This window comes from Sceloporus occidentalis, unplaced genomic scaffold (assembly GCF_023333645.1).
Source record: "Sceloporus occidentalis isolate IW3139 unplaced genomic scaffold, rSceOcc1.0.p SCAF_9, whole genome shotgun sequence".
In the NCBI taxonomy this organism is placed as follows: domain Eukaryota; kingdom Metazoa; phylum Chordata; class Lepidosauria; order Squamata; family Phrynosomatidae; genus Sceloporus; species Sceloporus occidentalis.
In genome coordinates, this window is record NW_028316989.1 from 36,839,921 (window position 1) to 36,863,753 (window position 23,833).

General features: G+C 40.3%; 1 protein-coding gene across 1 annotated transcript in view; it reads right to left on the bottom strand.

Annotated features, from left to right (window-relative positions):
* MYEF2 (myelin expression factor 2) overlaps positions 1 to 22,171 on the bottom strand; it is a 23,778-nt gene extending 1,607 nt beyond the window's left edge. The window contains exons 1-17 of the mRNA XM_089538800.1: positions 21,951 to 22,171; positions 15,022 to 15,251; positions 13,777 to 13,829; positions 12,574 to 12,581; positions 12,381 to 12,474; positions 11,300 to 11,491; positions 9,826 to 9,979; positions 6,048 to 6,097; positions 5,908 to 5,971; positions 5,657 to 5,755; positions 5,106 to 5,156; positions 4,957 to 5,028; positions 4,785 to 4,880; positions 3,887 to 3,985; positions 3,249 to 3,324; positions 1,338 to 1,548; positions 1,193 to 1,244 (exon numbers count right to left, since the gene is read on the bottom strand). Of these exons, the coding sequence (XP_089394926.1) occupies positions 1,193 to 1,244; positions 1,338 to 1,548; positions 3,249 to 3,324; positions 3,887 to 3,985; positions 4,785 to 4,880; positions 4,957 to 5,028; positions 5,106 to 5,156; positions 5,657 to 5,755; positions 5,908 to 5,971; positions 6,048 to 6,097; positions 9,826 to 9,979; positions 11,300 to 11,491; positions 12,381 to 12,474; positions 12,574 to 12,581; positions 13,777 to 13,829; positions 15,022 to 15,251; positions 21,951 to 22,105 (1,756 nt within the window). The 5' untranslated portion in view covers positions 22,106 to 22,171. The remainder of the gene's footprint in view (positions 1 to 1,192; positions 1,245 to 1,337; positions 1,549 to 3,248; positions 3,325 to 3,886; positions 3,986 to 4,784; positions 4,881 to 4,956; positions 5,029 to 5,105; positions 5,157 to 5,656; positions 5,756 to 5,907; positions 5,972 to 6,047; positions 6,098 to 9,825; positions 9,980 to 11,299; positions 11,492 to 12,380; positions 12,475 to 12,573; positions 12,582 to 13,776; positions 13,830 to 15,021; positions 15,252 to 21,950) is intronic.
* Between the last annotated feature and the right edge of the window lie 1,662 nt (positions 22,172 to 23,833).

Genomic DNA, 23,833 nt, shown 5'->3' on the forward strand with positions numbered 1-23,833 from the left:
GGACCTACTGTAAGTAGATGTTTGTATTTTACTGGGATGCCAGTGTGTAGCTTTAACTGCAGCATGGCTTCTCAAAAGGATAAACTGTTACCAGTAAAAGTATTATTACTTTATCTTTCTTTTACAATGGGTCCTTGTTATCCACTAGGGTTTAGTTCGTGGATGCTCAAGTCCCATTAAATACAATGACACATTTTTATAAAATGGTGTCCCTTATATTAAATGGAAAATCAAAGTTTGCTATTTAGAATGTATACTTTTAAAAAATATTTTCAAGCCGTGGATGCTTAAATCCGTGCATTAAAAAAATCTGTGGATAAGGAGGGCTGACTGTACTCCCCAAAAAGGATTATCTTAAAATCTGCTTGTGAAGTTTAAATGTGCATTAAAATACCTTTCAAGCTTTTAATTGTAGTCTTAATATATACCACTGATTTCAAACAAAGCCGAGGTGAAGGAAACCGAGACCATGATTTCTCTGAATTTGGATACAAAACCCAATGTCATCCAAACTTTAGCTTGATAAAACCATCAAATGAAATCAATTTGCAAACAATGATTTGGCCAAATAGGTTTCTCTTTATGTATGGGCATGGCATAGTTTGAGGCTCTTATATGGTAGAATATCGAGAGATTCTTGGAGAACCATGTATAGTTTGACTACAATTACACAGCTAAATCCAATTATAAACCAAAGAAGAACAGACCCATTGAAATCAACAGGACATAACAAATGAGGTGTATTCACTTCAATGGGTCTACTGTAGTTGGCTTGGAAGTAAAACTATATTTAACCTATCATTTTGCATCTAAACTACAGTTAATGTGAACTGTTTTGCTTTGCTGTATGAACTAGCCCACATTACTTGGTTTTTCTCAATTAGAAGATCAGTAATAAATAACAAGTTTCCCTTAAAAAGGTAATCCTCTGCAGGATTCATTGCAGGGGTAAGTTTTCCCACTTCGGCAATGGTGGGAAGCTCAACAAGATTTGACAGAGACCTACAGGAATTTCACAACATGACCCTGAATTCTCTGCCACACACCTGAGTTTCACTGACAGACCTAAAGGGGCTTCACATGAGCTTATACATTTAACATTGAAAGATGGAAAGCACTGACAGACACCTCACTCTTCTACTCTTAATTATTTCTGTTTGAGATGAAACTACATTTGTGCTTTAATACTTACCACATTGACTGAATTTTTCCTTAAGCTTCTGCCAAGTCAGGTCAAATGGAAGCTGAAAATAAATATAAGCATACAGTAATGTATAGTAACATAAGGAGAAAAGGCAAGAGAATTACAATACTAATTAATTCATTCACATACTTACATTTCTGACAAATATTTGGTTGCCTTTGGAGCCTATTCGATCTCTCACACCACTTCCCATTGGGCCAGGTACAAATCCTCTATCCATATCAATACTTCTGTCCAGACCAGTTCCCATGGTTGGCCCCATTCGATCAAAAGTGGAGCTCATCCGATCCATGCCCATGCTCATGCCCATGCCTCCAGTCATGCTGTTCATACCACTTATTCCACTACCTGCAAAACGTATGGAGGGAGGAACAGAGAGATTTAAGAATCCATCTGTAAAACTTGTATCTTAACAGTAAATACAACCTCTCTGAGAGCCTTTGTGGTTGAACAGCAGGGTATAAATACTCTAAATAAATAAACCTTTAAATTGTTTCAGATTCACAATTAAATAGATTTTATGAAGACAAGTTTCCTCAAAGTGGACACAATATTTTGCATGTGGAACTGGCTTTTTCCAATTAACTAATGTATGATGATGTCAATATACTGTCCATTTAGTTAACTGGATGCTACCAGTACCACGCCTGTCACATAGTAGTCCTATAAACTGGGATACAGGAAGGCGTCACTTATCTGACAAGCTGGGGACTGGAGCATTTTGCCTTCCCTGGGTACAAACATACTGCACTGTCTTCCATGGACCATGCTTTGTGATTCCCTGCTTCTGGGGAACAAAGTTACTGCTTTTGATGGGAACAAGGCTTTTTTGGACCCAGCTTTGTGATGCCCCCACTTCTGGGGAACAATTGGCAAAGCCCCTTTTTGGACAGTGCTTCATGATACCCCCCCCCCCCCCCCACACACACACACATAATCTCTGGGAACAGTTATTGCCTTGTGTGGGAACAAGGCTTTTTGGACAGTGCTTTCTGACCCCCCCCCACCCGTTTCCCAGAAGCAAGGGGGGGAATCATGAAGTCAGCTGGCTGGGCCAAAGCTTCAAAACAAGTAATTTTCTTCATCCCATGCTCCATTGTGTTGCTTACTCACTGCCCAGCTGAGGATATAACCAAGGAGGACTCCGGCTGTGCTCAAAAAGGCCAGGGGTAGCAACTGCTGCCCACTGTACCAAGAAGACAGGAGACTAAGCTTTCTTCCCCCCTCCTTCCCCAGCAAAATCAGCAGGGATTGTAGTCCCAGTAAACAGCCAGACATGCTTTTCCACAGCCCTTGGCTAGGGTAGGGCATAGGCTGGGGCAATGAGATTTGGAGGCTGGGGGCGTCCCAGGTACAATACATGGCATCTGACATGTTATAAAGGCAGTTTCCCAAGTCTCTTATTATAGAGATTCATGCATCCAAGCCTGTTCTCCAAATAAGCACAAGGTTTGTCATGAATATGGAAATGCCAAAATATAAGTGTGACCATGGAAGAGAATGAGAATCATATTCCAACATATATACTGGAAATATGTTCACATTTATAATGGAAAGGAGTTAATGTTGTTAACACAATACAGCACATGCACCTTTGATTTATTTTGCAACCACACATGCGTGACAACTTTATGAAACTTCTTCTTAAGGATAAGATGTCAAAGCATCATATAAAGTCAACAGTCATGTAAAAGTTTGTACAGCTAGTGCTTATTCAAGTAAATTAGTTCAACTCCACATCCCAATATGCACTATATTTATAGAAATACTCCACCCTAGATAGTTTAAAATGAAGCTTATTCCACAGGAAACACTTCAGTTCTAAAGCTAACCCTGAACACATGTGGCTGAATGAAATGCTACCTTGTGCATCATAACAAACTACCACATCTTAATGAACTTCAATTAAAACTGGAGCCATATAAACTGGAAAATATGCAATCAATTTTTTTTTGCTGCTGCTACCAAGCTTTCTGGGTCCACCTAGTACAATAGTTAAAATTTCTTCTGTTCCAGAAAATATATTTGGTTGAAACAGATCAACCTACTCATTCCAGATCCTACTGGGCCCATATTAGAAGCTCCCATTGCTCCTGCAAAACCACCAACCATTGCACCACCTAAACAAGGACAGAAAAAAAAGATTAAGTTATATAACTCTATTTTACTAGAAGATAAGGAATTCTAGTAAACCTCTTTCTTATCTCAAAGTCATTCCCTCTGAAAGTCTACCCACGCAATATATTCATCTAAAACCACAAAACTAGGGGAAGCTAATATAACTAGTGAAACATATTCACTACAATGGTCTCACTGAATGCTTTCCATCACAGAATGCAAATTACATATTCTCAGAAGAACTGCAACGAAGCAACAAGTTCACTGGTTTGCATAAGGCTCTCTTTAAAAGTTGAGATTGAACAAATGGCTAATAGTCATTCACTTACTGAATCAAGTTACTACTCCTCTACTTTTACTCATTCTCAAAAAGTAGCATAAGAAGAACCCTGTATTTTGTCATCTCCAGAAAGAAGACTCAGTACTTTTCATAAGCAAATCTCTGCTGCTGGTGGTGGGCAGTTTATGAATATGAAATGACAATGTTCGCTCATGAAAATGATCTGCTTGCTACATGCTTGACACCTGATTCTGTGAGAAGTATACGTTTACCAAGGGTCATACCCATTCTTCCAAATGAGTCTGCAAAACCACGGTTCATAGCCATATCACTCCGACCAAAGTCTCTATCGATATTTCCACCCATTCCACCACGGAACATATCTGCAGGAAACACAGTACACACATTTTCTGTAATTCCTTAGCTTAGGTAGGTAATTGGAAGTTGGGTAGCTGTAAATTGGCAATAATGGGGGATTTCTACAAATAATAAATTCTAACATCAGTTGGGAGGAAAAGGGTTTTTTAAAAAACCACCAATATTTATTAGTCTCTCTAGCTGGTACCATTTGTATTTTAAAAACATGCACATTAATGCAGAAGCATTTGCAGTTGGCTCTAGCACATGCAAGTGACAAAATAAGGCTTCATTTTATCCTGCAACTGACAGTGTTTCATGGGAACTTTGATTTAGACCATTATAATTTCATTCTTTTAAGCCTTAATTTTTTAAACAAGCTTAGCAGATTTCAAATGCCTTTTAATAAAATGATATGTTCTTATCATCCTGGTTTAACTTGACTCTTAGGCAGTCTTGTTAAAAGTCTGCCCATCTGTTTATACTGCAGTAAATTCATTAAGTAATAAACATTCTGGAAAAAAATAGCATAATATTCATATAAAAATATATTCTACATTTCAAGTATGAACCCAGCTCAATCTCCATACCAAATTTCAAAGAGTGAAAAAGAATATGAAGGTTTTATTGTGTGATATTTTATAATGAGTCTCTAAGTACTGTATCTCACATATTTTATTGAAATCTTAAAAAAAATGAGAGGTTGACAAGTCAACAAGCTTCCACATCATTTAAGCTCTTGAACCATAAATTTAAGGATTCTTTTTTGGGTATTGTTGTTGGGGGGGGGGGGGAGGCTAAAAGATACAAGTTCATGGAGCTTACCTCCCATACCTGTTGCCATGCCTCCCATGCCTGTTCCTATGCCACCAGTCATTCCAGTGCCAATATTCCCTCTGAAGTCATCCACACTGCCCATTCCTATAAACAGATTCTTATTTTTACAATGGCACTAGATAAATTAAAATTTTAATTTACAGAGCAGGTGTCCACTTACCTCCCATTCGGTTGACTCCACCAAATCCTCCCATGTTTGCCATTCCTTTCATGCCACCAAATCCACCAGCACCTGAACCATAAGCAAAGAGCTTTTTACTAACTTCACAAGGTTTACACAGAAACAAACTAAATATAGGAAATACTTACCTCCAGCCATCCTATTCATTCCTCCAAAGCCTGGACCATCTACTCCCATTCCTTGGGGGGGGGGGGGAAGAAGTAAATAGATTTCAAGATTTAGTTACTTCAGTGAAATTGCTCCCACAAGTATTTACAGTATAATCAATGCAATACAGAGGAGAATGTAATAAAGCCAACAATTAAAACAGGTTAAGATACAAATACAGAAATGTGTATATTGATGGTGTGCGCTTGCTCACTCTCCCCCTGCAAAAAAACAACCGTCTTTGCCTAGTGCCAGAAAGATAACAGATTAGGCACTAGGGGAGCTAATCAACTAATTAATTCCACTAATGGGGCACTAGTACCAAAGAGACTGTTTTAAAAGGTAGAAATATCTTTGCTTCCTGATTTATCTTAAACCCCCCTCCCCCCCACACACACTATTCATTTTTTCCTAGATTACAGGTTGGGGTCTAAACAGAATATATTTGAAGACAAACAAAATTCCTCAAAGGTTTCCCCTACCTCAAAGCAAAACACTGCTTTTAAAATTCCCAAAAGAGAAGTATACTGACCTTGAGCCACGCTTCCCATTCCGCCACCCATGCTCAGCTGGGTTGCACTTATGGGCTGCCCACCAGGTCCAAGTCCCATTCCAATGCCTCCAAGACCACCTTTGAAAGCAAAGTTCTCCGTAAGTTTCAGGGATTCTGTTGCTCCAGAGATGCCCTGCAGCCATAGTCAGCTGAAGGCAGAAGCAATCTAAAGACTTTAAAATGAAATCAAAATGTAGATTAACAGACAACCACAAAAAGTTTATACTCACGGGGCAACTGTGATGTTTTGCTGTCTGCTACACGGAAATCGTCATGAGGAATTGATTTATCATCCTAACAACAAGAAAAAGGGTTTTAGAATATTGCACTTTGTCTGAGCCTTCACTGAAAAAAGTAAATGACAACTCACCATTTTAACATGCATTGGTCTATCAAACAGGAACTGTCCATTGAACATTGCTGATCATGAGGTTAAGAAGTCTATTTTCCATGAGTAACAACTATTAAACCAGACATTATCATTCAAATACCCCCCACCCCACCCCCACCCTATGAATTACAGTTGTCCCTCCGGATTCACTGACTTCCCGTTCTCAGTTTTGAATTTCTGCAGACGGGAAGCCAGGAGGAACAATGGAGCTCCAATATTTGCAGTTATTCTGATTCATGAGGGGGGGTCCAGAACAGCTTCCCCCATGAATTGGAAGGGACAACTGTACACATTTTAATTGCCTGTTCAGATAGATTAGATAACTTTTTCGATTTATTTTTTATTTCTTGTCTTCTTCCCAGTTTGAGGCTCAAGGCAGCTTATAACATTTAAAATAAACATAGCTAAAAGTTCACAACATACAACAGTTACAAATTACACTATAAAAATTTTAAATCTGTTAAAAACATAAACTATTCAAATGAAACAGGAAGTAGAAAACACTGCATGTCATTGTAACATGCAGTCTTGAGCCATTCATCTTCCAAATTCTGCCAAAAACAAAAACGTCTTTACCTAGCTGTTTGCTCTAATGTAAGAACACATTTATACTGCATGATTGACCTGGAAATACAGGAAGAAAGCAGAGCTCCAGGAACCTTGGGTACTATTTTGAAAGATCAGTGGGTTATGGGAGCAGGGTAGGAAGCTAACTCAAACTGGAAGGTGTCAGTATGAAAGGATCATTAATTTGATTACTGGCTCCTAATCTCTTCCTCCATAATTTGAACCCTTTTCCACCCCATACTGATTATACAGTGGGCCCTTGGTATCCTCTGGGGTTTGGTCCCAGGACTCCCCATGGATACCAAAATCTATGGACGGTCAACTCCCATTAAATACAACAGTGGAGTAATATGGTATCCCATATATAAAATGGAAAAATCAAGAATTGCTTTTTGGAAAAAAAAAAAATATATATATATATATATATATATATATTCCAAAAAGCAAATCTTGATTTTGCCATTTTATATATGGGATACCATATTACCCCACTGTTGTATTTAATGGGAGTTGATATTCCAAAAAGTGGATGGATGAATCTGTGAATAAGGAACCTGTGGATATTTGGGGGGGGGGGGGGGGGGATTGTAAATACTTCTTTTTTTCTATGAAGGAAATGAGTTACCTAAAAACTAATAAAAATGGAACACAGCAGCTTTTTCTTTATGTACCTCATAAGGGAATTAGCATGGTGTAATGGCTTGAGTGCTGGACTACAACTCTGGAGAAAAAAGCTCAAATCCCTGCTTGTCCATGGAAACCCACTTGGGTAAGTCACATTCTCTCAGTCTGAGAAGAAGGCAAAGACAAACCTCTCTCCACAAATCTTCCCAAGAAAATTCCTTAGGATCATCACAAGTTGAAAATGACTTGATGGCACACCAACAAACATGTCCTGAGAGCTGATCAGTATGTTAAGCACTTCTGTCTTGTTCCCCCAGTATTTAGATTAAAAAAAAATTAGATTGCAAAAGAGGGGTCCCTGTTGAGATGCAAATGGACTTTAAATTTCCTGGACTTTGAAAATCTCCCTATTGGGGCATGGCCAGGAGGAGGAGGAGCCTGCCTGCAAAAGATATCCTTCCCAGCATACCATGTTTACTAAGCTCTGAAAGAACATGCAGGTATCTAACATCTCCAAGTATATTTTCCTCCTGTTTGGTTTGTAACAGCTTGCCTGCTGAAGCCCAGAGAGCTTCAAATGCTTGCAACAAGTATATTGTGCATTTTGGTTGGCCAATAAAGGTATCACATGGATTTTTGTTTGGATTTATTAAAAGGCCAACACAGCTATCCCTGCATGTTTCCTAATTTAAGTAATGCTCCAAAAATAACATTTTCCACTTGTAATGTAGCCCCATTCACCACATTCTTTGGTCAGGTTGCCAATATAAGAATGCAGAAGCTGCTACCATCACAGCATATTCTGCCTTGGTCAGGCCTGACCTGGAATACTGTGTCCAGTTCTGGGCACAATTCAAAAAGGATGTTGACAAATTGGAGCATGTCCAAAGGAGGACCACCAAAATGGTGAAGTGTCTTTCCTTATGAGGACAGACTTAGGGACCTGGGTATGTTTAGCCTGAGAAGAGACGGTTAAGAAATGATATGATAGCTCTGTTTAAGTATTTGAAGGGATGTCATATTGAGGATGGAGCAAGCTTGTTTTCTGCTGCTCTAGAGACTAGAACATGGAACAATGGATGCAAGCTACAGGAAAAGAGATTTCACCTCAACATTAGGAGGAACTTCCTGACAGTAAGAGCTTTTTGACAGTGGAACTCACTCTCTCAGAGAGTGGTGGAGTCATCTCCTTCTTTGGAAGTCTTTAAGCAGAGGCTGGATGGACATTTGTCGGAGATGCTTGCGAGTTCGTGCATCTTCCAACTCTATGATTCTATTTGTTTTATGTAAAAATGATAACTTATTTATCATCCGAAAGGCAAGGGCACTGTTACTGAGCCTATCTGATGTGCAGGACTGTCATCCCCCCGTGCCATACCAGGGACAAATACTGCATTTTCACCCATTCTTTATTTCTTTTGTGGAAACATCCTGGGACTGGCAACCAATAGCTCAGATATCAGCACCAGTCCAGGAACCACCACTTTGAGTAACACTGATTTGGAGCCTACGTATATGAACTCAACCAAGATTCAAACAACCACTAGCACACACAGCAGACTACAACAACAGTTTTTCTAGCAGCAGCTTCCTTGACAATTACTTACATCAACAAAATTTTGCAAGCAAATCTTCACCAGCCAAAAGAAACCTGCCAGTGTGCTGGCCTCATGATCCACCTTCAACTAGGAGCCCCACAGAAAAGATTGTTATTGTGGTGTACCTTCAAGTCATTTCCAATTTATGGTGACCATATCGTGAATCTATCATGGGGGTTTCTTGGCAAGATTTGTTCAGAAGGGGCTTGTCATTGTCACCCTGAGGCTGAGAGAGTGTGACTTGCCCAAGGTCACCCAGTGGGTTTACATGGTCAAGCTGGGATTTGAATCCTAGTGTTCAGAGTCCTAGTCCAATGCTTCAACTACTATGCTGTGCTGCCTTTCAGGGGAAAAAAGTAACATTCCTCAAAGTCATAAACTTTAACTACAAATGGTAGGGAGGCAATATTTCTGGTAGGATGGAGAACCATCAGGCTCCTTTCCCCCTAAACCCCAAGTTTTTTCTTCATCAATATATTGGTAACCTCTCCCTTCTTATCCACCACCAATGCTCAATAAAATGTCATCCATATAATTAATACACTCATAGGTAGGCCAGAAAGCTCTTTCTACTTGCTAAGAATCTGCTGTCTATAAATCCCTATTATAAAAATGTGTGACACTTCGTTTCAACAGAGGTAGGAGATGCTTCTAATTTTCCTCCCATTAATGCCACTCCAATATATGGCCCAATTGTACTCCCACACCACTGCCGTTACCATTTTATACTTGCCGTCAATAATGTATTCAGCACTACATTCAGCACTATTAGAACTTTCAGATAAAATATGCATGTTGCCAACTATTTTGCACACAAAAGAGTTAACCATTTCTTTGTTGCAGAATTTAAGAATACAGTACATCCAAGCACACAGAAAAGTCAAATGTGCTGGTGTTATGCAAAAATCCTTTGAACATTTTCATATTTAACCCACATTAGATAAAACACTTCAGTTCTATTAGGATACATATTGCCTGAACAGCTTCGATTGGCTGTTCAAAGGTCACTGTTCCCATTCCTCGACTCTTGCCATCTTTGTCTTCTTTAATGTCTGCTCGTTTCACTGTCCCAGCAATGCTGAACACCTCCTTTAATTTCTTCCAACCAACTTTGAAATCAAGCTTAAAAAGAATAGAAAAAACTTTCAGGAGACAGACCAGCACAATTTTGTCTCAATAAGAGGCTTTAATCCTAAAAGGGATTTTAGTATGGGTCCAGATGACATACACAACCTAATAAATTCAAATGTTTTATTACATATACAGATGAATGAGGAATTTGATTGAAATTCCAGTGTCAAAGATGCCCCTAAATCTTAAAATGTAACATATTTTATTTTTCAGCATATTGATTAAAAAAAACTGTTCTGATGGGAACAAGCAACTTGGAGCCGAAAAAGATGGCCTGGTAAAACCAGCTTCTCACTGGCTTGGGAGCATGGTATTTATAGATGCACCACATCACCAAGCTGGACAAAAACCATGCCAGCGATTACATGCTGGTTGGCTTCTATCCAGCTTGGGGGTATGGCGTTTAGATGCCACACGCCAGCGAAAATCCAGCTCCAGAGGCAAGGGGGCAGCTTTTTCCCCCTCAGAGTGGATCTTTTCTGCTCCTATTTGGCACGGAAGCTGACTGGATTGGGGCTGCGCATCTGTTTCCCGTGGCCCCAATCCAGCCTAAATGGACGGCTTCAAGCCCCCCCCCCCCCCCCCAATTGGGGCCATCTGTTTCACCCACTGGTTTTCACATTTCATAATTAAAAGCTAGTGAATGAAGATGAATTGCTTGGTATACAATTCAATATTCTCTAGTTACATAGGAATACATAAAAAAGATCTGATGGTTACATATCTTAAATTGGTTAACTGGTGCCTGAAAGAGACAGGACAAAAGTGCCCGCTATGGGCTGATCCAGGAACATAGTGTTCACGCCCCCGAATTGGACTGAAGTTGCACAGCAGCTGCCTAAGAAGATCCAAATGCAGCCACAAAAGGAGCACAAAAATAGCGCTCCTTGCCTTTGATCTGTTGCAGACCATGGCAGGTGTCTGGCCTTGGGACTGCAGCATCTGGTTGTCGCAGTCTCATGCCACTTAGGGTACACTCATGGTTGGGGAAACCAGAGGCCACTCCAAGCTATCCATCTGCCTAAGGCCTATGAGACACAAACCTGTTCATTTATCTAAACAGCTTGCAGAACAGCTTCATTATAAAGGTTTTTAAGAAGTACACAGGAGCAGAGAACTTGAAGGTCCAAGAACTTTAAATGAACAAAGAAACATTGAAAATGCATGTATTCCAATTTAGATGAAACACCATGAACTAAAAATGAATCACTATGAAAGACCCTATTAGGAGAATCTTTGTTCCATGCTAAGAAAGCTTGATGTTATACCTGAAAATCTGGAAATGCACATCCCGTGCATCTTTATACTTACATTGGCAACAAAAATGGTGGACCCCAGCCTACCAGCCTGAAGATTACTGATAATCTCAGGAGGAATGTTTGGATTATTAAGAATAGAAGGTGGCAAATTCATCAAGCCAGGTGCTACATCCGGGCCATGTCCTCCTGTAAAAGGTCCACTTCCACGTTGCAAAGCCCTGCGAGCATGCTCACCATCTGGATCCTACAACACATTTAATAAGAGAATATGCACCTATTAATCCCAAATCAGAGCCATTAAGTGATATAAGCACTATTTTGAAATTCCACAAAACCCCAAAAGAGCAGTTAGCATCCTTATCAGTGGCAGCAGAAGGCATAAATACTTCATGTGCATGGAGACCTAGCTCCCTCACCTATAGAGGTGGTCCTTTCAGATGAGGGCTGAGAGTGTGTGCACTGCCACTTCACATGCTGTTACCTAGCCTACGGACAAGTAGAAATCTGTCAGCCTAACACATTTTTCCAAAAAAAAAACCAAAAAAGGATTCAGTTCTTAGTGTTAACTGTTTTTATCATTTGCATACGATATAACCTTGTGTTCGAACTATTCAGATAATATATACCCATGTGAAACTGTGGACACATTTCTCTCTAGACAGCTTACCTGTACATAGCCAGGGAGAGATAACAGGATGTGGATCAGAGTGATATACCATGTCCCCCGGAACTTAAAATTGCGGTTTGCACAATTACACATGTAATCTTGCAGGTAACTGAGACATATTTAAAACTCACAGAAAATTAGTAGAGCATCTATCTCAACTCTAACCAACCTCATGTCAACACAACACTCTTACCTGAAGTTTGATTACTGTATATAGAGGTCTTGAAAGTTTCCTAGGCAATCAATCTTACCAAAGCTGCAGCTTATCTGAGCAATCAATTTAAGTTAAGGAGAACGGATTCACCCTCTTAAAAGAGAATTGACACCACTGATATCATTGCTTATTTTGGGAAAATAAAAGGGTCATTATTGTGTAAAATTAACCCTGAGGGCATTTAATAATACTATACATCTCTTTTCTCATTTTTAAAGAAATCCAATACTCTATTGCAAATTAAAAACATACCTCTTTTATGTAGAGTGGTCTTCCATTAAGATCGTATTTAGTCATAGTTTCCAAGGCCTTCTTGACAAATTCTTCATCTTTAAATTCAACCACACTGATGAAACAGAATTAAATATTGGTTTCTTTGTTGTTTTAAGTGCTTTTAAAATATGTTGTTTAAACATTAAAGGAGAAACAAAACATCCTCACTTACCCACAGCCCTGCATTCAGATGTAGATTCGCCAACACAGAAGGAAAAAACAAATAAGACTGAATCAGTAAATGCAGTCATTGTATCAAAGTAGTGTAAGATTTTAGACAAACAGAACAAAGAACAGACATTAGGAATGAATGACAGAAGTTCTGGAAGGGAAAGAACAGCATTTAACTAGTAATGCTACTACCTTTCATATGAAGCACAACTTTAATTTACAGTTAATATTAAATACAAAGGTGGTGGTTTAGTTTTCTTTGTATGTCGTTTTCTTTGTTTTTGTTTTTAAATTCAGACTCCTTCCACTATGTTTTCCTGGAACCATAATAGAATCTGGATATGAAAATGACACACAGATGCCATAAACAACTAAAGGGAGAGGACAGTTGAACTGAATGTATCAGAATATATCGTGAACTACAATATTTATATTTTCCATAAATGGGACTGCAATTACATTGTTTACATTGGTACCTTCAGCATTTCCCCAATTTAAGAAGGAAGAGTGATTAAAAATGCATGTAATTCTTCAATAGAAATCTTTTCCCTAATTATTATTTTTTTTATAAAACATCCCCTTGGCCAAACAAAAATGTATAAAAATATTAAAGGAAAAAAATGGACACCCAACAAGTTTTATTGCTTACACTTGAGTCAAACCTGCATTTCTCATGTTCACACAGCAGGCTCAGACTTACTATAGTTTGAACGTTTGACCTTTTTAAGAAGAAAGACACAAAGCAGCTTTAACATTCTTTACACTGAAATGCCTCCCTCATTGCTGGCATCCACTGCCTACCAACCAACTCCTTCCATTCCTTTTTTTAAAAACCTACACAAGTTCAATAATCCAGAAGAAGTCCTACAAACTTTAGGCTCATCAGAATTTATCTTTGCAGTGATTTTTTTTCCAATCCTCAACTTAATCACATCTGAACACAACAGAAATCCTAAAGTAAGGTGCTGTTTTAAGTGAATTAGGTAAATGCCATTTATTTAAAGTACATATTATTCCCTGGCATCCAGCTACACTCATTTATATAAAAATTGACACACTGTATCTGATACAGAAGCCTCAATCTGTATTAACATCAATGTGAAAAAATGAAACTTACTTTCCAAATACTGGTACAAGCATTATACAAAAGTAAAACTGCTGAGGAACTTTAAACCTCTAGCAGATGATTGCCCACGGCACTTACCCTTGATTTTCCTTCTGCATCCTTAAACAGCTCCACGTATGTAACCTCACCAACTACATAAGACATACAAAGGGAAAATACCAAGAGACAATGCATTTAAACACCAGTGTCTTGCTTTGCTGCGTCCCTGTGCACAACTCTACGAAGCAGCACCTATTATTCACCAACAATCAAAACCAGACCAACATACCTCCTGTCAAGGACTATATAATTTAGCCAATTTTCAGGAATATGCAACAGCCACATTCTCAAAAGCTAAAGAAGACAACTATATTTAACCTAATTCATGCTACAGATCATATTTTGGCCAGTATGATATAGTTGGTGAACAAGTTGATATACAAATAGTCCCTTCACCTATCAAATAGGACATCAACAATAGCACTTTTCAGTGACATTTGTCATCCTGCTCACAACAGCTGTTTTAAGGTGACTTTCTACCTGAATAGCTTCAAAATAGTAAGGAGGTTGCCTTCAGTAGAATAACCAATTTACAAAAGTCAAAGAATTTCACAGCAAGCCACACACTTTCTAGAGTAAAGTTTCATTGCATAAACCCAATCGTATATTCACGTCACCTTACAACAGACACACCTTGCAGAGTTAAAAGAAAGTTTGAATTTTTAAAAGACCTAGAAACCAAATGTTCTTTGCATGGTTTTGAAGTAGTCATTTTTCCAAGTTAATACAAACTAACTTTTGACAGTTCATGAATTGGGATTTCTCTTTCCCCTGACATGCCCATGGCAAAATATTTGGGGCATTCAAATAGTTCTGTCAAACTACAACTGTAGTAACACACTTGAAATAGAGCTCCAGACAAACAAGTCATGGCAGAAATGACAATGCAGACAGAAGTAATTCCACAGCCAGATTCCACCAAGAGAAATACAGAAGCATCTTTTGAAAGACATCCTTTGTCATTCATACTTTTAAAAAAACACACTACATATAGCTTATATTCAAACTACAGCTAGTCATAACACAGTCCCTTTAAAAGTTCATGGGGGCATGAATATTCTCTAGGCTATCTACTACGATACTAGAATGGAAGGAGACTGTGGATACATCATTTCATTAGCCATACTATCCTACAATGCAGATGTCTCCAATGAAAGAGAGGGGGAAGGTAGACATATCAAACAGAAGTTGAAACAGACAAACCAAATTTGTATGGGTCACAGTACTCCAAGTATTTGTGTTTGTCCCATTCCTTTGTGAAGCAGGCTGTAAGGAGTGAGTTACCTTTCTCTCTCATAAGATCTTTTATTGACTGCCATTTCATGTCATATGGGATGTTGCTAATGAATACTCGGTTACGGTTAATGGTTTTCTTCTCTCCAGTCCCTGCACTCTTCTCCTTTGCATATGGATGGAACCTATTCCTGTGTCCAAGAGATGGAATTGCTTTCGGCTTTGAAATATACTTTGGTTTGACAGGTGCGGACTCATCCTTTCCTGTTTCATCATTTTCCCTGTAGTTGGAAAAAAATGAAGATCATTTTTGCTTTGAAATATATAATTGTTACTTCAGAAATACAATTATATTAGGTTTATGTCAGGGCAAACATAATGTCTTCACACTTGCATCTGTATGTATGGTGTTTTTTCAAACAACAGTCATGGGGGCAGATCTCAGTTGGGTTTGTGGGATGGGTGAAGGGTAATACAGTACATACTCCCAGACCTGTTATTCTGGTGAATTCACACCATTGACAACGGCTCAGGTAGAAAAGTGCTGGCAGTGCAGAACAGGATTTTTTGAAGAACATTTGTTGGCAGGACAGTGTCACAGAGTAAATAGTTAAAAGTACTCCATATGTACTGTACTATAGTCACAAACTGAATTAGGGGAAGGGATGCTACAGAGAAAAAAACAAACCTGCAAATGCAAGAACACATGTAATATAACGCCAAGTCTGGTCCACAGCCAAGTTCAATAGCAGATGTACCCACTGATAATGGAGAAACTGACAAGCATGAATGGATTTTGTACATTTCCCTGTCATCATATATACACATAAAGATTTTAAAGTATGTACAGAGTAGATCACACAGAATGGAGCATGTATAGTATCTTACTAATGTACACATTCTTTGCCTAGAGATTATGTTTCTTGGCAATGTACATGGAGGCTTACTCCACTCTTGTTTTTAAATAATCACCTGGCTGCTTCAGGCAACAAACAATTCCATCCAAACAAATAAGCAAACTGCTCCTCCTCTATCCATATACCACTTTATTACAGTAGCCATGAAAGAAGGCCTTTGCCTCCTTCCTACCCAGAAAGAGCCATCTCAGAACTAATTGGAAAAGATATGGGTTTCTTTACTCCTTCTCCAATACCTTGCTGCATCTGTGCTGGCCAAAGAGGGTGATCCAGCAGAAAGGAAAGGACCCCTTCCCTCTCTTACCAATCTGTTAATTTTCCATATTAAACACACAACAGGTAAACCATCTGTACATCTTGAAAAAAACCATCTCTTACTAGTGCTAGCCGAAGAGGCTGGGAGTAATTTCTGCCTCTTCTGCCAGCACCTCATTTTCTAGCCTACAAAAAATCCTTTACTACCCTGCGTTTTACTCATAAAAAAGATCAGAAAAGACAAGATAGTGCTCCATCCATTCTCAAATCTCACTTGTAAATATACTGAGAAAACCCGTAAAGTAAGTCACCTTGGGCCATTAAGTTAGGTTAGTTTATGCATTCCTGATTTAGCAGAAACCACACTGCCCAATTTGGCAATTATCCATATTGAAGTAAAAGATACCGGGAACATCCAATGGAATCTGATGCAAAGGAGTCACAATTTATGGATGATTAAATAAGTTCTATTCCAAACACAGTAACAATCACTGCATTTTGGCAGAGATGTATCTGCATCACCTTCTTCAGGGGCTGTTTTGTTTTAAAAAACAGGGGACAATACTTGCTTACTTGCAAAAGCATATAAAGCAATTTAATGAAAGTCCTGACAGACACAAATATCTGTATAATACTCCTACTAAAAAAACTACGAGATGTAACTTTAAAAAAACTCAAGTACATTTTAAACTCACTTTGAAAGAATAAACTCAAAAGATGACCCTTGAGGTCTCTTCCAACTCTATGATTCTATGAATGTAGAGTCCCATTTTCTATACATGTAACTCCATCTGGTTTACTGTAATATCCATTATAGATTTTATTTCATCTGTAAGTTATTATGGCGCACATGTTCACAACAGCAGATAGAACAAGCAATCATTTTTATCTGTTCAGTTCATATTTTGTATTAATGTCTTTGCACTGCTGCCCCTCTTTAGCAGCCCCTAAAGAGGACCATACAAATATTTCTCAGTGTAAACATGTTTGGCTTTTCTCCCTTATTGAGAGACATATTGAGTCACCCAACAGATCATCTTAATATCACCATGTACATGTAAAGAGAAAGAGGTAGAGCAGGATACTTCTAAGTATTCCAAGTGAAGCCTGACCAAAGCAGAATAGAGTGGCACTATTACTTCCCTTGATCTATCCACTATACATCTACTGATGCAGCCTAGAGTCATACTGGCCTTTTTAGTTGTCATATCACACTGCTTACATGTTCAACATGGTCTACTAGGACTCCTAGAACTCTTTCACACATAGTCTCCTTAAGTCAGGTGTCCCCCATCCTATATCTTGAATAATGCCAGTTTAGATAAGTCTGGCCAAAATCCTACTGGTGCATAACTACACTAGTGTAGGCAGTTCTGGCAGAAGTTTTAAAAAAGGAAAGAACTGACAAAATAGAGCTGGGAGATTTTGCCTTCCTCCTCCCACCACTGCGGAATAACCTTTGGAGTAAAGCAACTACTGTAGTAGGCCAACAGGTTTCTGTTATGCTACATGTGCTGATAGCAGTGGAATACTAGCCACCATATGAACTGAATGTAACATTTATGACATCAAGTTTTTATGTGAATTACATCTGTAATGAAATGAAATACTGTCTTAGCCAAAAAAAAATCTCTCCCATTCCATGTATGACTAATACTGAATAGAGCAGATTTTTTAAAAATGGTAATGTACGGATGTGAGAGCTGGATAGTGAAGGAAGCAAACAGAAAGAAAACTAACTCATTTGAAATGTGGTACTGGAGAAGAGTACTTAGGATCCCATGGATGGCCAAGAAGACAAACAAATTGAGTTCTTGAACAGATCAGACCAGAGCTCTCCTTGTAAGCAAAGATGATCAAGTTGTGACTATCGTACTTTGGTCACATAATGAGAAGGCATGGATCGCTAGGAAAAACAATAATGCTAGGATAGGTAAAGGGTAGAAGAATGAAAGGAAGACCACAAACCAGATGGATAGATTCCATCGGGCGGGTTATGGGCAAAGGCCTGAAGGATCTGGGCAGGGCAGTGGACGATAGGGATTCTTGGAGAGGTCTCATCCATGGGGGTGCCATAAGTTGGAACTAACTTTGAGGGCAGCTAACAACAGCAAAGATGTTGGGGCCTTAGAACAGGTTTTGCAATTTATCATTGGAATGCCTCCATTAGTTCAAAACATGGCAGCCAGACTGGTCTCTGATACATCCAGAAGAGACCATATAACACCGATCTTAAAATCACTTCACTGGCTGCCCATTAGTTTCCAGGCCCAGTACAAGGTGTTATCACCTTTAAAGCCCCAAATGGCTTGGGCCCAATCTATCTTCAGGACTGTCTCCTTCCATATAATCCTCCCCACACACTTAGATCCTCAGGGAGGAGTTTGCTACAGCCTTATAAAACAAGGCTGTCGACAACCTCCCAAAGGACTTTCTCAGCCGTCGCACCCAGATTGTGGAATGGCCTGCCGGATGAAATCCGTCATATTACCATCCTAAACAGCTTTTAAAAAGCTATAAAGACGGATCTCTTCTGACGGGCCTTTCCCGAATAGTTTCTCCGGCCATCAGACGAATTCTAAGATCACTGAACACACTTTAGTCACGGTATATAGTTTGCTGTATATATATTAATTTATTTTTATGTATTTTTATAACTCTTATATCATTTAATTGTATTTTAAGAGGGGGGATTGAAGGTTTTGGAACACATGTTTTTTAATCTTTGTAAGCCGCCCCGATTGCATCTTGTAGAGGGGCAGGATATAAATAAATTTTATTATTATTATTATTATTTATTAAAATAGGATGTACAGATTAGGATTTCTATGAACACAAAGCTTGTCCTTCCTTAAGCTCTGTCTCCCATGCTTTTTAACATTTACATGAAGCCACTGGAAGAGATCATCCGGAGACATGGAGCACGGTGTTATCAGTACGCTGATGACACCCAGATCTATCTCTCCATGTCTCCGACTGATATGGTGACTAAGGATGGCACCTCTCCTCTGGATGCCTGTCTGGGGTCAGTAATTGGCTGGATGAGGGAAAACAAACTCAAGCTGAATCCAGAGAAAACAGAGAGACTCATGATAGGTACCCCAAATCTAGACAGGGAAATTTGCCATCCAGTCCTGGACGGGGTTATGCTTCCCCTAAAGGACAAGGTCCGCAGTTTGGGAGTACTCGTGGATCCATCTTTACAGCTTTCATCCCAAGTGGATGTGATGGCCAGGGGTGCTTGGTACCAGCTTCGGCTGATCCGCCAGCTGCGTCCCTGCCTAGACCAAAGGGACCTTGAAACAGTAGTACATGCACTGGTAACCTCTCGCTTGGACTTCTGTAATGTGCTTTACGTTGGGCTACCTTTGCACCAGGTCCGGAAGCTTCAACTAGTTCAAAATGCCGCAGCCAGATTGGTCGCTGGAACTTCAAGAACTGACCATATAACACCAGTTTTAAAATCCCTACACTGGCTGCCAATTAGCTTCCGGGCGCATTACAAAGTGTTGGTTGTTACCTATAAAGCCCTATATGGCTTGGGCCCGAGCTACTTGAGGGAGCGCCTCTCCCTACAGAATCCGCCCTGCACCCTTAGAACATCAGGGAAATGTGTACTAGAATGCCCAAGGGTGAGATTAGCAGTAACTCACCAAAGAGCTTATTCAGTGACAGCTCCAACTCACTGGAACGCACTTCCGGAAGAGATTCGACTTAGCCCTACACTGGAAGCCTTCAAGAAGGCACTGAAAACCTATCTCTTCCGGATAGCATATCCCCCCTATTCGTCATAGAGAAAGCATCCCCTAATAGACTAAGAGTATCTGATGAACCTGACTGATGACCCCGACTGTTTTAATATGTTATTTTAAAATTCTTTACTGTAATATTTTTTAATTGTTGATGTACTGTACTTATGACTTGTGTGAACCGCTTTGATCTGGAGGAAAAGCGGTATACAAATAAAAGTTTATTATTATTATCATTATTATTATTATTAAAGGAGAGAAGTGGACAGGGCCATTGGTTTTCAAGTAATGTAAGCTTTTTTTCCCTTGACCACCAGAGATCTGTGCTCTTAGGCTTCATTTCTTCTGAACTGTCATCCAGCAGCAATTCTGCCAAGGTATAGGATGAGAGAGATAGGAGGCAGGACTATCCTATGACCTTAACAACTATTTTTGGCTCTCCATCATGATAATAGCATTCCAACTGCATTAAATATAGTAATTTGTGTTATTTTATTACAAAGAGATAGAATAACCCCACCCCACACTGGCATACTGGCGGGATTATCTATTGCTGCTGTTGAGAACGGCCCTGCATATCTTAAATAACTTTAAACTTCTCATAGAAATGCTATAGGCTGTACTATTTCATCACATATAGTTTTTTGTGGGTTTTTTGCACTGTGTGGCCATGTTCTAGAAGAGTTTATTCCTGACGTTTCGCCAGCATCTGTGACTGGCATCTTCAGAGAAGATCTGTGGCTGGAACCTCTGAAGATGCCAGCCAGAGATGCTGGAGAAACGTCAGGAATAAACTCTTCTAGAACATGGCCAGACAGTGCGAAAAAAACCACAAAAAACTATGGATGCTGGCCATGAAAGCCTTCGAATTCACATATTTCATCACCATTTGATCCCCCTGACTACAATTAATTCAGGTTTCATGTAGGTCCTGGTCCAGAAAGCTCCTGCCACAATAAACACCTGTCTTTAACACACTGCTGTTAGCAACCCTTTCTGTTCTATCTGCTGTTGCATTAGATGCAACCGTCTAATTATAAAGATTGTATGTACAGCGCTGTGTAAATTTACAGTGCTTTATAAATAAAGGTTAATAATAATAATAATACTGAGGCCTAAGCCCCATTTACATTGAAGACAATTTGTTTGTTGTTGTTAACTGCCTTGGATTTGACCTGGACTCATGGAGACCCTGTGGACCGAACATCTCCAAGACCCTCTGTCTTCCACTTGGGTCCTGCTTAGCTCCTGCCAATTCAGCAACATGACTTCCCTTGCGGTCTCTTCCAACTCTATGACTCTGTGAATCTATCCATCTGGCCTATGGCCTTCCTTCCATCCTTTCTCCAACCCGCTACCTTTCCTCGCATTGTTGTCTTTGTCGATACATCAGGCCTTCTCATGACGCGGCCAAAGGATGACAAGCCTCATACTTGGCTTCCAGGGAGATTTCCACCTTGATCCGTTCTAGGACCCATTTGGTTGTCTTCTTGGCTGTCCATGGGATAGAATCCTAGAGTTGGGAGAGACCCCAAGAAGGGCCCTGATCCAGTCCAACCCCTTTATTCTGCCATGCAGGAACTCCCAGTCAAAGCATCCCCATTGACAGATGGCCATCCAGCCTCTGTTTAAAGACCTCCATTACACTCCAAGGGAATCTGTTCCACTGTTAACTGGCCTGGGCTCACTGCTATGGAATTATGGGAATTGTAGTTTGTGGTGGCCCCAGAGCGGAGCATAGCTCCGCTCTGGGGCCACCACAAACTACAATTCCCATAATTCCATAGCAGTGAGCCCAGGCCAGTTAAAGCGGTTTCATAACTGATCATTTCTATAGTGTGGAAGCAGCCTTTGTGCCCTATCTGCTTTGAAGCCTATTGGCCGAATAATAATACTGCCCTGCCCTGTGGTTCCTTCTCTCCCTCCGCGTTCCTGATGGCGCAGGCAACCCGAGGCGCGGCCTGTGCGGCCCCCTGAATCCCCGTCCTCAGGTACTATCCTTGCCTGGCCGCCCACGCCCCCTTCCCGGCCAGAGACAGAGAGGAGAAGCCCCACACACATTTTAACGCCATTGGCGCCGCCGTCGCCGCTCTCGGGCATGGCTCCTCCGCCCGCTTCTTCCTCGTGGTCGTTGGCGGCCGCCGCCGCCGCCTCCTCGGCCTCCCCCAAAGGCCCAGACGACGCCGCTGCCTCGAACTTGTCGCCTTCCGCCATGTCTGCCTTCTCCGCCCCTCTCAACCCTGAGCGTCCTCCGCACCGGTGACTGCCGCCCCGCTCTCGCGAGAGTTTAAATGGCGCCGAGAACGGGAAGCCGGGAGGTAGAACTGCCCAGTTGCCATGGCGACAACGGCCCTCGCGGGCGGCCCTCTAGAAAACAGGGAGCCAGTCCCTCAGTTGACAATAAACACGACTGTTACAAATGAGTACACACTACACAGGCTAAGGCTGCATCCCCAAATAATCCGCTTTGAGACTGTTTTAACTGCCCTGGCTCAATGCTGGGCAATTCTGGGAACTGTAGCGTGTATGTGTATACATTTAGCCTTCCCTGTCATAGAGCTCTGGTACAACAATAAACTACATTTCCCAGCATTCCTTAGCACTGAGCCATGGAAGTTAAAACTAAGCAATCTCAAAACTCAAGTGTGTTTTGGACCTAAGGCTGCATCCACATTGGAGAGATAACCCGGTTTTGGCACCGCTTTAATTGCCTGCCTGGCGGAAGGCTATGGAATTCTGGGAGTTGGAGTTGGAGTTGGAGTGGGCCTAGGGTCGCCAGTGGGCCCCACAACATATTCCAACTCCCAGAATTCCACAGCCTTCCGCCGTGGTCCGCTCTGGGCCCCACAACATGCTCTAACATACTCCAACTCCCAGAATTCCATAGCCTTCCGCCGTGGTCCGCTCTGGGCCCCACAACATGCTCTAACATACTCCAACTCCCAGAATTCCATAGCCTTCAGCCAGAAAAGCACAACAGACTCCAACTCCCAGAATTCCTTAGCCTTCAGCCGGAGTCTGCTCTGGACCCCACAATATGCTCCAACTCCCAGAATTCCATAGCCTCTATTTTAATACTCAAGAATTTAATTCTGCTTTAATGTATCACTTTTCTGTGTCTTTAATTGTATTGCTTTTAAATGTTGTGAAGCTGCTCTGAATCCCAGTTCTGGGGAAAGAGATACTAATAATAATAATAATAATAATAATAATATAGTATAAGTATATAATCTGTTGTTGTTGTTGTTGTTGTTGTTGTTGTTGTTGTTGTATCATAGAATCCTAGAGTTGGAAGAGACCCCAAGGGCCATCCAGCCATGCAGGAACTCTCAATCAAATCAAATCTCAGTGGTTTCCAGCTGATTCATTGGAAACTGGAAAAGCTGTCTCCCACTCCATCACAAAGGCAGCCTATACATGAAATGATGGTTACGATTATTACAACTTGAGTTTCCTTTGTCCAAAATGCTTGGGACTAGAAGTGTTTTGGATTTCAGAATCGATCAGATTTATAAATGTTTGCTTCGACGTGATGAGAAACATTGGAAATGGGGCTCAAGTCTAAACATGATATTCATTTATGTTTCATATACACCTTCTACACATAGCCAGAAAGTAATTTTATACACAGTGTGTGTATTTATTTATTTATTTATTTATTTGCTTTATTTATATGATGCCTTTCTCCCAGGCGAGGAGCCAAGATGGCTAATAATTTTGTGCTATCAGAAAGCATAGGTGTCATTTTCTCAGCCACCCGTGTGGAAAAACTAAACAAAAACCCAATTACATTTGACACATCCACTCTTTGAAAGAAATATGTGAAATACATTTATTTAGCCAATAAAATACAGTTGGCCTTCCATATCCACAGATTCTGCATCCACGGATTTTGCCATCCATAGCACTTTCTCTCTCTCTCTCTCTCTCTATATATATATA